This window comes from Hydra vulgaris, chromosome 09, assembly GCF_038396675.1.
Source record: "Hydra vulgaris chromosome 09, alternate assembly HydraT2T_AEP".
In the NCBI taxonomy this organism is placed as follows: domain Eukaryota; kingdom Metazoa; phylum Cnidaria; class Hydrozoa; order Anthoathecata; family Hydridae; genus Hydra; species Hydra vulgaris.
In genome coordinates, this window is record NC_088928.1 from 47,224,537 (window position 1) to 47,237,500 (window position 12,964).

The following is a 12,964-nucleotide window of genomic DNA, read 5'->3' on the forward strand; positions in this document are numbered from 1 at the left end:
CATTATTTTGAAACATCATAGAGAGAGTAAATCTTACTCATATATACAAAAAATTCTTGAAGGTTCTGCAAAGATGAATTCAAATACCATAAATTATAAAGCAAAAGTTTAAAAATGAGGTGAAAAATGACTACCACCCAAGAAGACCAAAAATTTGTTAGATATATTAAAAGCAAACCATTTTTATCAGCCAAAGCAAGTTAAAGATGATCTTGAATTACAAGTGAGTGACACAACTGTTCATAGCAGCTTATAAGAGAATAGCTTATGTGCACACAGTCTGTGAAAGGTTTCTTTGTTGACAAAAGAAACATACAGCTAAACATTTGCAGTTAAATTGACCCATAGAAGAGTGACTCGATGTATTATGGATGGATGAATCTTTTTATTTTATTTTATTAGATTGAAGTGTCAAAATAAAAATTTTTCAGTAATTAGTAAAAAATTACTCAAGATTATTCAAAAAATTCAAGATAATGCTATTTTCATGCACATAACTGATAGATATCAATAAATGTAGATAGTCATTTATAATTTTAAGTAGCCAAAAATAAGACAACAGGATAGATAACATACAGAACATGACAAAATTGTTTCAAAAAATATATATTGAATTAAATCAATACTTGATTAATTATACTATATCTTGTTTCTCTGACTAATTGATGTTATTACATAATAATAAAGAATAAGTTTAAAAACTTAAAAATCAACAAAAAATCAATCAGAACCAAGCTTAAACAAGTATTTGTACTTTATTTTATTCATTTTCATTTAAAAAACATTTTCATATAACTTAAAAATAATAAATACATTTGTTATCAAATGTTACAAATATGGAAAAAAAAATTTATGATAATTGTTTTAACTAGATTAAATATTTTAATTAGATTTATAGTTACAAAACATAGCTAATTACCTTTTTATTAGACAAAATATAACTACTGGGTGAGGTGAAAAAAGTGAAAATATATTTACGTTAAAAAAAAATAACAGTGAAGCTTTATTTCTTATTTCTGACAAAACCTTTTTAATAGAAAATATTTAAAACAAAGTAAAACAATACTTTTTACTCAAGCCTTCTTTCTCAATAATTTTTCAATGTGACCCCTAAAGGTATGATAGGTCTTTTCAATGTAGTCTGCTGAAAATCTGCGGCTATTCTATCTGGACTTTAAACTGATGAAAAATTTATGCTTGAACTCCTGTGCCATTTCTGTGTTTTTATGGATGTGTGGCATGGTGCCCTACTTTGAGTAAAGACTACTGTTATCAGGGTTAAAAAACATTACCTGACTAGAATATTTGTCTTAAATCTGTATAGATAATAGTCAGGAAAGTTATCAGCATCCCCTCTGACTAAAACTCTATCATTTTGACCGTTTGAGTTCTTGTCCACTATAAAAAGTTTTTCATCTGAAAACAGTAAAATCGACATGCCTTTTTTTTTGTCATGTTAGTAGCAGTGAGTAATGGTTTGGCAGTTCAAGCCAATGACCTAGCTCCAACATTATTTTTTCAAGAGCGCTCTCTTTGTTGTATTTCCTTTGTTCATCTCCTTGGACATCTTTCTGATTTATCTCACAGGGTTCCTAACAAGCCTGGTTTTGACAGCCCTTTTTGTTGTTGGTGTTATTTTAGATTTTGGTCTTTCTCTGCCTTTTTTTTCTTTTTACATAACCAAGTCTTAAAACGAGCTACACCCAGAGCTTCAGCAACTGATTTGGCGGAATTCCAACACTTAAAGGTTCAATAATTTGTTAGTTTCTTGACTTTATTTAAATGTTTTTTCAAAATAAATTAATTTTTCCTTCAAAGATGTCTAACTGGCACTTTATCTGTCTATAGAATTTAAAAAATATTGGAAGTTTATCTTGGATCTAACCAAACCTATCCTAATTTAACAGTCACATTTTTTAACTCACCTGGTAAGTTACTTTTTTATTAGACAAAATAATCAATAAAATGAATTTATCAACAACAAAAAAATAAAATTACTCCATCAAAGCTAAAAAAAACTTATAGAAAAATAAAACTTTTCTAAAAAAAAGAAAAACCTGTTTTTTAAGTCATTAAATGATAAAAGTTTATCAGGCATGTTTGTAGCTGATGCAACTGTAGTAACCATAGGATTTAGATCATGACTCTGTTTACTTGACAACAACGGTTTATCAAGACTAATAACCATTATTACATCAGTTAATAAAGAATGTTCGGTATGCAATTTTGCACTTCTAACAGTAGAACCACTGAAAAAGTCTGACAAAGGAATTTTGATGGTCCCTATAATTCCCTTGGTATCTTTTCTAACAACATTTCTTTTTTTTTCAGCTAATTGACAAGAAGCAGTAGAAGAAGAAGCACTATCAGTAACTAAAATCATCAAAGTTATAAATAATTAATAAATAGTTGAAAAAAAAAAAACAGATAAAAAAATTTCAAATAATGGTGAACTTCAAAAATACCAAATAATCTTAAGGAATAATAACATTATTACTACATATCTAGGTCTAGTTATTATTAAAACTAATCGAACTCATGTTTAACTTGAAATTCTAATTAGAACAATCTGTTATAACATATTTTGTGTATTAAATAATAAATTAATTACTGCCAGAAGTTAGATTATGTGTATGACCCATAAAATCTTCTTCTTTAGTATCAAAAACAAGTGGTTTAGCACCTGATGAAGCCAACAAAAAAATGTTTTTCAACTCAGGCTCATTATTTGCATTCAAACGTACTTGAACATTTATATACTTTTCAGATTTTTCAATATAACGCTTCTTTAATAATGCCAAATTGTCACTTGAATACTAATATTAAGAAAAGAAAAAAAAACAACTTTAAAAACAAAATAATAATATAATATGAAATAATGCCAATTGTTGCAAATAATTGTGATTATTTGAAACAACTACAATATGAAGGTATATTTATTTTTCTACAAGTAGTGTGCAACATGAATGAGAGTGGGATAAAATATACATAATTCTGACACCCTTGAAGTTAAAATGTAGTTATAAATGGTATGATTACAACAAGCACCTGTTAATAACTATATTAAAATAGTTTTATAAATTTTATAAATTGATCTTTATAATGAAATCTAGGATATAAGCCAATATATATGCTTTAAGATATTACAGACATCATTTATGGCGTATTTTAAAAAATAAACCATAAATGATTATGCAACATTATATAATACAGTACAGGATATGAAGATAAAATACTTCATTAGCTTACAATTTAATAACACAGTAACTCTTAGTTTTACTTTAATGTAGTTTCTCACATTTCTTAAAGCTCCTGACTTTTTTAAAGTTTCTAATGCTTTATTTAATTCCTGATATTTTTTGTAGCTCCTGATATTTTATTCTGTTTCTAATATTTCACATAGCTCCAAATATTTAGTTGTAAGTTGTAGTTGCTGATATTTCTTACAGTTTCTGGTACTTTGTGTAGCTCCTGATGTTATATGTGACTTCTTTTAATCTTATACAGTATCTAAATTTTCATATTTCCTGATATTCGATATAGTTTTTGATACTAGATATAGTTCTTGATAATTAAGTCTAACTATTGCACAACCAGTGTTTTTACTATTACTAAAATGATATTTGAGTCTAAAATTAACAAGCCAAAAACTTAGTTTCTGACAATCAATACAATTTCAATTCTCTTGCTGAGAAGATTGAAATCTGTATTGATTGTCAGTGTATTAATTGAGCATTAAAATCTGTATTGATTGAGTCTATAATTAACAAACTAAAAACTGACTCTCTGACCATCAATACAGATTTCAATCCTTCCACTCAACAGTTAACTGCAATATCAAAAAGGCTCTACCTTACATTAAAAGGAAGCAAAGTGCTAATGCTCTTTACATATCAAAGACATTTAATAAATTTTGGCATAATGCTTTTTTCAATAGGCTTTTTTCATAAAGTGTACCTGGGAAAGTTTTTAAAATTTGTTAACCATTCCTTTCTAATTGCAGCATTAAACCTTGATGGACAAAACTCTCCTTTAGTTCTATTAACCTATGAGGAACCACAATGTTCCATTTTGTAACTGATATTTTAATGATAGTCTTACCTCTATAGTGAATATATTTGCTGAAGATATTCTATACTATACATTCTAGTCTTGAGAAAAAGTCATCATTTTCTGATTATGATGACTTTTTCTCAAGAATATTAGTATAGAATATCTTCAGGATCATCCCATTTTATTTGAAAACTATAAAATTCTAAGTAATGCTTCTCAGTGAGATGATTAGTCATAAAAAATATTTTTTAATCCTATTTGATTAGCTATAATCGGAAAATGCTTTTTAATTGTATAAAGTAAGTTTTTGCTGCTGGTATCAGATTTTTTTACAATCCTAGAGAAAATGCTTTTCTAGAAGTTTTTATATTATACTGTTTGTTACTTAAGTACTAAATGCGATGTTCAGTTCCTCTCAATCAGGGTTCTTTAATGATACTTTTCATGAGGCTATCATTTATTGAAGCTAGGGCGATATAGTTTGCTTGTACCTAGGGTCATATGTGCATAAAGAATTTGCTTGATAACGAGGTAGATTGTTAAATTTTGATTGGTGCAGAATGTTTTGTTCTTGCAGTTGTTTTGGGACTACCATTTTATGCGTTGAGTTATTTGTAATTTTTCTCAGAACTATTAGTCAATTTTGTTATTTATTTAAGTGTTGCAATTAAGTAACACTAGATAAATTCATTGAAAACAATCTAAGATAAATTTTTAATCAAACTTATAAGTTTATCTTTGTTGTCAATTTATTATGGAGTTAAACCTAATTTTCAGAGAGCAGTCCTAGGTACATTAGCTAGTGGCCCTAGCTACAAATAAGAAAAAGCCTAATAGTTATTGTAATATTGTCAATAACTTTATATCAATGAACTTTAGAATTCTTCCCAGTCTTCATTTTGTCCTGACTCAAACTATTTAAGTCTTCTGTCGAGTATTTTCTAGCTCTAAAGCTCTTATCTTTACTTGCAGATAAACTTGCAAGTAAACTTGCAGGTAAACTTGCAGGTAAACTTGCAGGTAAACTTGCTCCTAACTTAAATAGTTAAGTAAAACTACTAAATAAAACAACTGTTGTATAACATTTATAAAACTGATGAAAAACCAAATAGGAAACTAAAATAAAGTAAAATGAAATTAAATAGTGATTAAAAACCAAAAAATGCCACATAAAAAATATACAAAAATGCTTATTCTTAGTATCCTAATATTAATCTAAAGAAAAAAATCCTTAATCTAAAGCTCCTATGGAATTGAATAAACTAACAATTTTTAGAAAATTGTTACACATCACTACTTAAGCAAAGCTGATGTAGTTTTTAAAAACTGAACATTTTATTCTATCTTTTCTGTAGCATATTATATTATTCTTATTTGTTCATCTTCTTCTATAGATAAAGATCTGATAGACTAGACATTTATGAAGTTACTTTGTTTTAACTTTTAATTCAATTATTTTAAAAATGTACAAAACAAACCTTTTAATTACCCATGTGCAACCAATATATGTCAGTTTTTCAAAACACAACTTTTTTCAGAAGTTTTACTTGCATTTTTTAGAATTTGCTTTTAAAAATGTTTGAACTTTTGGAGTTTGCAGAAGTATACAAAGATATCCAAAAGTATATAGCATTTGTTTTTTTGTTTTTTTTTTACAAGAAAAAAAACTATAATAAAATTGAAAAAGCACAAACTTATTCTACAATAAGATTAAATATTTTGATTGAAAGTACTACCTACTGTTTTTAATTTAGTCTTTTTAAATCCGTCAAAACTAAAATCTAAAAAGATATATAAAAAACAAAGAATAAAATAAATTTCAAATTGAAAATACAGTAAACTCTTGCTAACTTGAAGTCTCGAAAATTGGAACCCTTAATAACTCAAATTTTCAGTAACTCAAAGTATTTTCATATTCTTGTTGAACCCAACTTCTAATAGAAATCACTGGATAGCTTCACTGGATAGCACTGAAACACACAATCGCTTCACTGGATAGCTTGAACATTCATATCACAACATTTTCTTTGTCTCTTAGAGATTAGAGTTATCAGGAGTTTACTGAATAAATCATAGGTATACAACGGAGGTGCATTAAGTCCAAAAACATCATTTAGATAATGATGTTTTTGGATAATGAACAAATAAGTTTTTGCGCAATAGTTAAAATAATAAGCTTTTGTGTAATAGTTGAAATAAAAAATCTGAATAAATTGTTAATAATTGTTTTATTAATTATTGTTGAATATCAAACGATAGAGAATTTAAAATACTAAATAGTGGTATAAACAACTCTATACTGCCGAAAATCAACTAAGTGCATTTCCCTTGTATACTGACAAAATATTGTAAATACTTTAAAATATTTTTTATTGAAAGACATTAAAACCTTTTTCCTCTTGGATAAGCATTGTTTTTATAAAATCTAAATCAACTTCATCATATCTTAGCATCTTTGGTATGAAAAAAGCTTTTGGTCGATCAAACCGTGCGTGACTAGATACTTTTTTTTTTGAGATCCAAACATCTAACTCAACCGTGTGATGAAACATATCTAGTAGTAACTTTTTGTCAATAAGCACTCTTCGACTAAAAATTAAAAACAACTATTAAAAATTTAATCATTTAACAATCATCTATGTCAATAATATCGAATAGCCATTATTTAACTAATTTAAATTAAAAGATAAATACTTAGTTACATGTTATGAAAGAATGGTGACAATTGACTGCATAAAACCCACAAATAGAACTTACACAAGATACCATCAACAGGGACAGTTTTTTAAAAATTTTTTGTAAAGTGACAAATTTTTTATTGAATGTTTCAAATAATAATATAAAAACTGACATATTTAATTGACAATTAATAATAATTAAACAGAATTTTTATAGTATTATATTGGTTTAAAAAAATCTCTCATTGAAATAAGTGACAAGGCAAACCATTTAAATGTAAACGTTTTTAGGAGTCCTATCTTCACAAATACTGTTCGTATAATCTGTAGGGTTCATAAAATATTTAAAGAAAAAGATATTTTTAACATTTTATATATTTATAATATTTTCTGAATGTTGAGGTTTAGAATTGCAATCCTTAACCATACATTTACCAACCAAATAAAAATTAGTTGGTTGTTTAAAAATATCAATGCTAAAATGATAAATCTTTGAATAAAAATTGCAAAGTATTTATAGATGAATTTATAAACTTCATCATCTCAATAAGAGCAGAATTAAAAAATGATAGCAGGGTACTGCAATAATTAAATTTGAAAACTCAAAATTTAAATTTGGCTCCTTATATATTTCATTGCAAGATTATAGATTGTATAGCTAAGATTGCACCAATGAACAAATTTTCTAACAATAAAATAGCCTTGGATATTTAACTGATTATCAATTAATAAGTTGATTACCAGGTTTTTCTTAACTTAAAAGAACACTCATAAATAAACAGGTAATAATTTTAAGTATTTTATAGTTATCTATTTTTACTTAATTAAACCCACCATATAAAAAAAAACTTTTCAAGATCAACAAAAAATATGTTTCTTATTAAATGTTTTGTTTTTCTATGCTATAAAAACTAAACACTGGAGTAAATAAATAAAAAACATATAGTTTTGACAGCTGTTTATATGAGGCAGGCAACCCGGTTAGCCGGGCTGGCTTACTTAAACGAGATCTCAACGTGTTTAATATTTTCTTTTGTTAATATAAAAATTAATCTTATTCACATGAGAAAGCTAGCCCAGATAATTAAGATTTTGATAATTTTAGTGGAATCCCACTCAGGTGAGACCATTTTTTTCCATATAAACACAAACAAGTGATCCAGCCTGGCCTATGAATGTAGCTGATTGAATAAAATAAATCACGCTAATTCTTTTATTTTATCAAAAACATTTCCGATTGTTTTTAAAACAATCAATTAAATAAAAATAAAAATATGTAATTCAAATTTAAATTCCAGTATAAATATATATTTTTTTATGTTATTATTTTTTTAGTCAGCCCAACTATTTGGGCTAGCCCACCTCATATAAACAGCCTGTTAGCGAGTTTTATTTATTATGAAAAAAAAACATAAAGATATTTTTAATTTGAACTTTAAATAAAATTTTAAATAATGGACTTGTGTCCTTTTCGAAATAACAGGTTAAATTTTTATTTAATAACATTCACCTCCCTAAGTCTGGGTTGGCTACTACAGTCAAGGACATTACTTTACAATTAAACTTAAATTTTCATTTAATTTATTTAAATTATTCATATTAATTTATTTAAAGTATTCAAAAGTTTGTTAAATTAAAAAAAGCAGGATGGTGAAAAGTGTGGAAGTATTTATTTTCTAAGGAAAGAAAAACCTTTATGCAAATTATGTAAAGTCATCTGGTAAGAAGATCACAAATCAACAAAAAAATTTTACAACAACTAACATCTGTCATCTAAAAAATTTTTTTTGGCTGAAAATATTTATTTCCTAAGTAAAAAATAAATGTGATGAATGTTCAGAGACAGCTGTAAGCTCCTAGTAAAATTGATTATTAGATCAATATTTGAAAAGAAAATTTTGAAATTAAATGATCACTATTTATAAAAGAACATTATTTGATAGGAGAAATGACAGCAATTGATTTCACAACATTCTTTAAAATCTAATTAATTCAATAGATTTATTACAAAACCGAATACATTCTACAATGTTCTATCAAAAGAGTATTCCACAATAAAAAAAATTTGAAAAAAGTAAACATGATGAAATGATCAGCGTTTCTTTAACTACAAATATTCAGATAAACAATGCTTTGTTTTTGAGTGTGAAAGGTCATTGGGTTTCAAATAATTTTGAGCTGACCTTAAAATTGCTCCACTGAACAGGTAATTAAAATTGCTCCACTGTTCTGATTAATTATAACACCTCCAACAAGGTCTAGTAGAGATTCTAGTGCAAATGCTTTCTAGAGAGATTCAAATGCAAATGTAGTTGATGGTATCAATGTTTAGAGCCACAATAATATTTTATCATCATTGGATCTAATGACATTATTTTCAAACAAAAAAATTTTAATTTTGATCAAACTTCATTAGGTAAGGCTGCACCATTAATTAAAACAAGATGTTTATCATTTATCATTAATAAATGTGAAACATGGGTATAATTATATAACCGATGTTTTATACATATATATGTATAGTAGTTTTATCCACTACAAAAATCTTTAAGATAGCTGTGACACCCTTATTTTTATTAACAATAAAACAAAGGAAGCTATAATGTTATGCTGACTTACAATATTAACTCTGAACTTATATCTTTCAAAAGTTGTCTAATCTAATTCTTTAGTGGAATCCTTTTAACTGTTGAACAATTCAGCAAAACAATTAAAACAAGGTTTTCATAGTACCTAACTGAAAAACTCCTGAGCTTGTGTACTTCTTTGGAACCAAGACAAAAATTTAACTTTCAAAAAATAGATTAAAAAAAACATACTTTAATGATCACTAAATTGATCAGCAACTAGCTAAAACACATTCTACTGTAACATATTGAAATACATTCTACTGCAACAAGCTTAAACACATTTTACTGTAACAAGCTAAAACACCTACTGTAACAAGCTAAAACACATTCTACTGTAACAAGCTAAAACACATTCCACTGTAACAACTTAAAAAAAATTTAACTGAAACAAGCTAAAACACATTCAACAGTAACAAGCTAAAATACATTGGACTGATTTTAATCAAGCAGGATACATTGCTTTGTGCTCAACTGAGAGTCAATATTCAACCTCAAAAAAGCCTCAAAGTATAAGTACAAGTAGATGTGTGTCAGAAAAAATAACATAAAAAAAAATTAGAAAAGACAACAAAAACAGTTATAGCGGTAACAGCCAAGGTATGAAAGCAACATAATACTACCTAGTACCTAGTACCTTGTACCTAGTACCTTGTAGTTGCTCATTTTTATTTACATTCAACTGAAAACAACTAATATTATGTATATGTTCTAAAAATTATTTTTAAGTAGTTTTTGTTTAAATATATATACATTTTCAGATTGCTAAATATTGTTTTAACTTTTCTGTATTTTAGTTTTTGTTAGTTTTTTTTTAAAAAAAAAAAGCGCCACTACATAATTAAATTCTTTCCATAATGTATAAATTGATTACATTTAATAAAGTAAGAAACGCAAGAACCCATAGTAAAAGTCCAACACTTAACAACTAAAAGGTTAAATTGGTAGTAATATTTTGTGTCAAAGCTACCTGATGATTCACTTGGAAGTCCTGAAATAATTTACATTTTAACACAAAGACGCATGTAATTAATCTGCCAATTAATCAACCAAAAAAAAGGTTACTGATTAATCAAGATAACCAAAAAAAAAATACTACCTGGTAATTAATTAATGCCTTAAAAATACAAAGAGTTTGTTGCTTCATTTTGGTTTTTTTTTAAATCAAGGACTCTCGTGAAAATGTCTCTAATAGAACTATTATACACAAGGTTAGTGTTATTTGCACCAAAGAATTTAACATTATTAAATATCACTAAACGGTTAGAAAATCAAAATTTAAAATATAAAAAGATTTTATTATTAAAACAACAATTTACGTTAAAATAAAGTTAAATTTTATAATGGATTATACTTTTAGTGCTTTATTTTACAAATTTTTTTAACAATAATAATAATTATCAGAAACAATAATTTATGACATTATTTTCAATTAAAATACAAAACTTTATTTATGAAACTATATCAAAACTTATACTATATATATGCATAAACAGTAGTACATAAACAGTAGTACATAAACAGTAGTACATAAACAGTAGTAAGTCTATGTTATAAACAAAACAAAAACTTAAATTTTTTTTACCTAGTATTCCATACAACCCAGGTTTTATTTTCATCCTGGAATGTCCTTAATACCTTTGATTCTCCTCCATTGTACAATTTTGCAGCAATACCAAATGAAATGACATCAAACTGGGAGTAGTCATCATCGATAGGAAGTAACTTAAATTCACAGTGAAAGTAACTTTGAACTTTAGGCATTCTCTTGCTTTGTAAACCATCAGCTAAAGAGTGTAAAAAAAATATTTATACCTAATTAAGTAAATTTTTTAAATTACTTTTTAAATTATTAGTAGATAAAATACAAAAACTATTATGGGTAACACTGTGTGAAATGATTCATATTTTACTATTTTTGTTACACCATTGAGAGGACTTAATAAAACAAAATTCCATATAATTTTAGCCTTCAACTGTTAGCAGTTTCTGAAATAAGACTATTTGACATTTAGCTAATACCTTCCTGGCCCAGCTTTCATCCTAAGAACTACATATTTGATTGGTAAATTTTAACTGAACTTTAAAAATATGTGTTTGTTTTTTGCTTTAAATGAAATCAGAAACTACTTAAGATATCGTTAAATACTCCTAACTATAAACTTAAATAATTTTACATAACTTTTAAATATACTTGATTTATGTGCAAAAAAGAATTATGTAACATAAGGATTCATAGAGCATAAAAATTTTCATCTGTTAATATGAAAATTACTTTCACATAATATTTTATCAACTCAAATGTAGATAAGTTTCAAAAAATTTACTTATAGATAATTGAGTTGCTTAAATGTTAAATATTTACAAAAGTAAGAAACAAAAGTCAATGTACATTACACCATGTCGTCCTTTACTAAACACAAATGACCAGCTTAAATAAAAACTATTTTGCTTCATATGAGAAAACAACATGCATGACACTTGACAGAACAAGATGTATATAGGGGCAGACCAATAGGGAAGGAGTAGGAATGATGGGGTGACTTAAATAATTAAAAAAAACTAAAAAATGGCCTCACTCTTTACTAGACCTGGATGAATATATAGTTGTCTCTTACTTTAGACAACATAGATTTATATTCTTTAATCCTTGATTTCTGACTAATCAATCATATGCAGTCTGTAGTCAGCCACAGAATAAGTATCAACCACATGCAGTCTGTAGTCAGCCACATAATAAGTAATACCTTATCATTTTGACTATTAATTAGTTGTAAGTTAAAGAAACTTTTAAAAATAACTAAATCAGGACTGTTAAGACATCCATGAAATACCCTGCAGTTACTTATCACATCACTTCAACTTTTGCCAAACAAACCTTTGTAGATAAATTTTCATTTATCTTCAGCAATAGATAACTAGAGATAAAATAAGAATAAGATAGATATATATGCTTTGTAGTGTTATAAAGGTTTATCAGATAGAAAACCTAACATTTCATTCAATTACTATATTAAGTGTGCTGCTTTTAAAACTTACATCAAAAATCTTTCAATGGTAAAGACAGTTAAAATTTTATCATTCATCACACTAGATCTTCAAGTTAATTCTTTTCTGATAATTTTTCTATAATACTTAAATCTTTTTAAAGCAGTCTTTCTACAATAGTTTATGACAAGTACTATTTCATTGCTTTAAAAACTTTTTATGAATCCATTATGGAATCAACTCAAACCCCATGAAACAGAAAATTTAACCGCAATTGATTACTTCTACATGCTATTTATGCAAATGTATGTTTTTGTTACTTTTGTTACATAGTATTTTAATAAAACTAATTTATTAATGTTAAAAATATTTACCAAACTTTATCACAACAGTAAAGCAATGATCAGGGTTGGTGTAAAATATGTTTGATCAAATACAAATACATATTTGGCCCTAACCCTGACAATAATGAACTTAATAGGTAATAAATTTATTATACAATATTTTATTGTTATGATAAAAACAATTTGCTGTTAGCATCAGAAAATGTCACGATGATTAATTGTTTCTGTATAAGTATAGTATTATGTTAACCTACTACAGGAATTTATAAGAAAA

At 26.4% G+C, this 12,964-nt stretch overlaps 1 protein-coding gene across 3 annotated transcripts in view; it reads right to left on the reverse strand.

The window, feature by feature from the left end:
• The window catches only part of LOC100207083 (uncharacterized protein FLJ43738), a 67,836-nt gene that overhangs the window by 44,880 nt on the left and 9,992 nt on the right, over positions 1-12,964 (reverse strand). For all 3 annotated transcript variants that reach the window (XR_010640887.1, XM_065805904.1, XM_065805903.1), the window contains exons 3-7: positions 10,944-11,145; positions 6,443-6,642; positions 5,794-5,834; positions 2,612-2,816; positions 2,058-2,373 (exon numbers count right to left, since the gene is read on the reverse strand). Coding sequence is in view for 2 of the 3 variants with exons in the window: in XM_065805904.1 (XP_065661976.1) it covers positions 2,058-2,373; positions 2,612-2,816; positions 5,794-5,834; positions 6,443-6,642; positions 10,944-11,145 (964 nt within the window). In the remaining variant the exon portion in view is untranslated. The remainder of the gene's footprint in view (positions 1-2,057; positions 2,374-2,611; positions 2,817-5,793; positions 5,835-6,442; positions 6,643-10,943; positions 11,146-12,964) is intronic.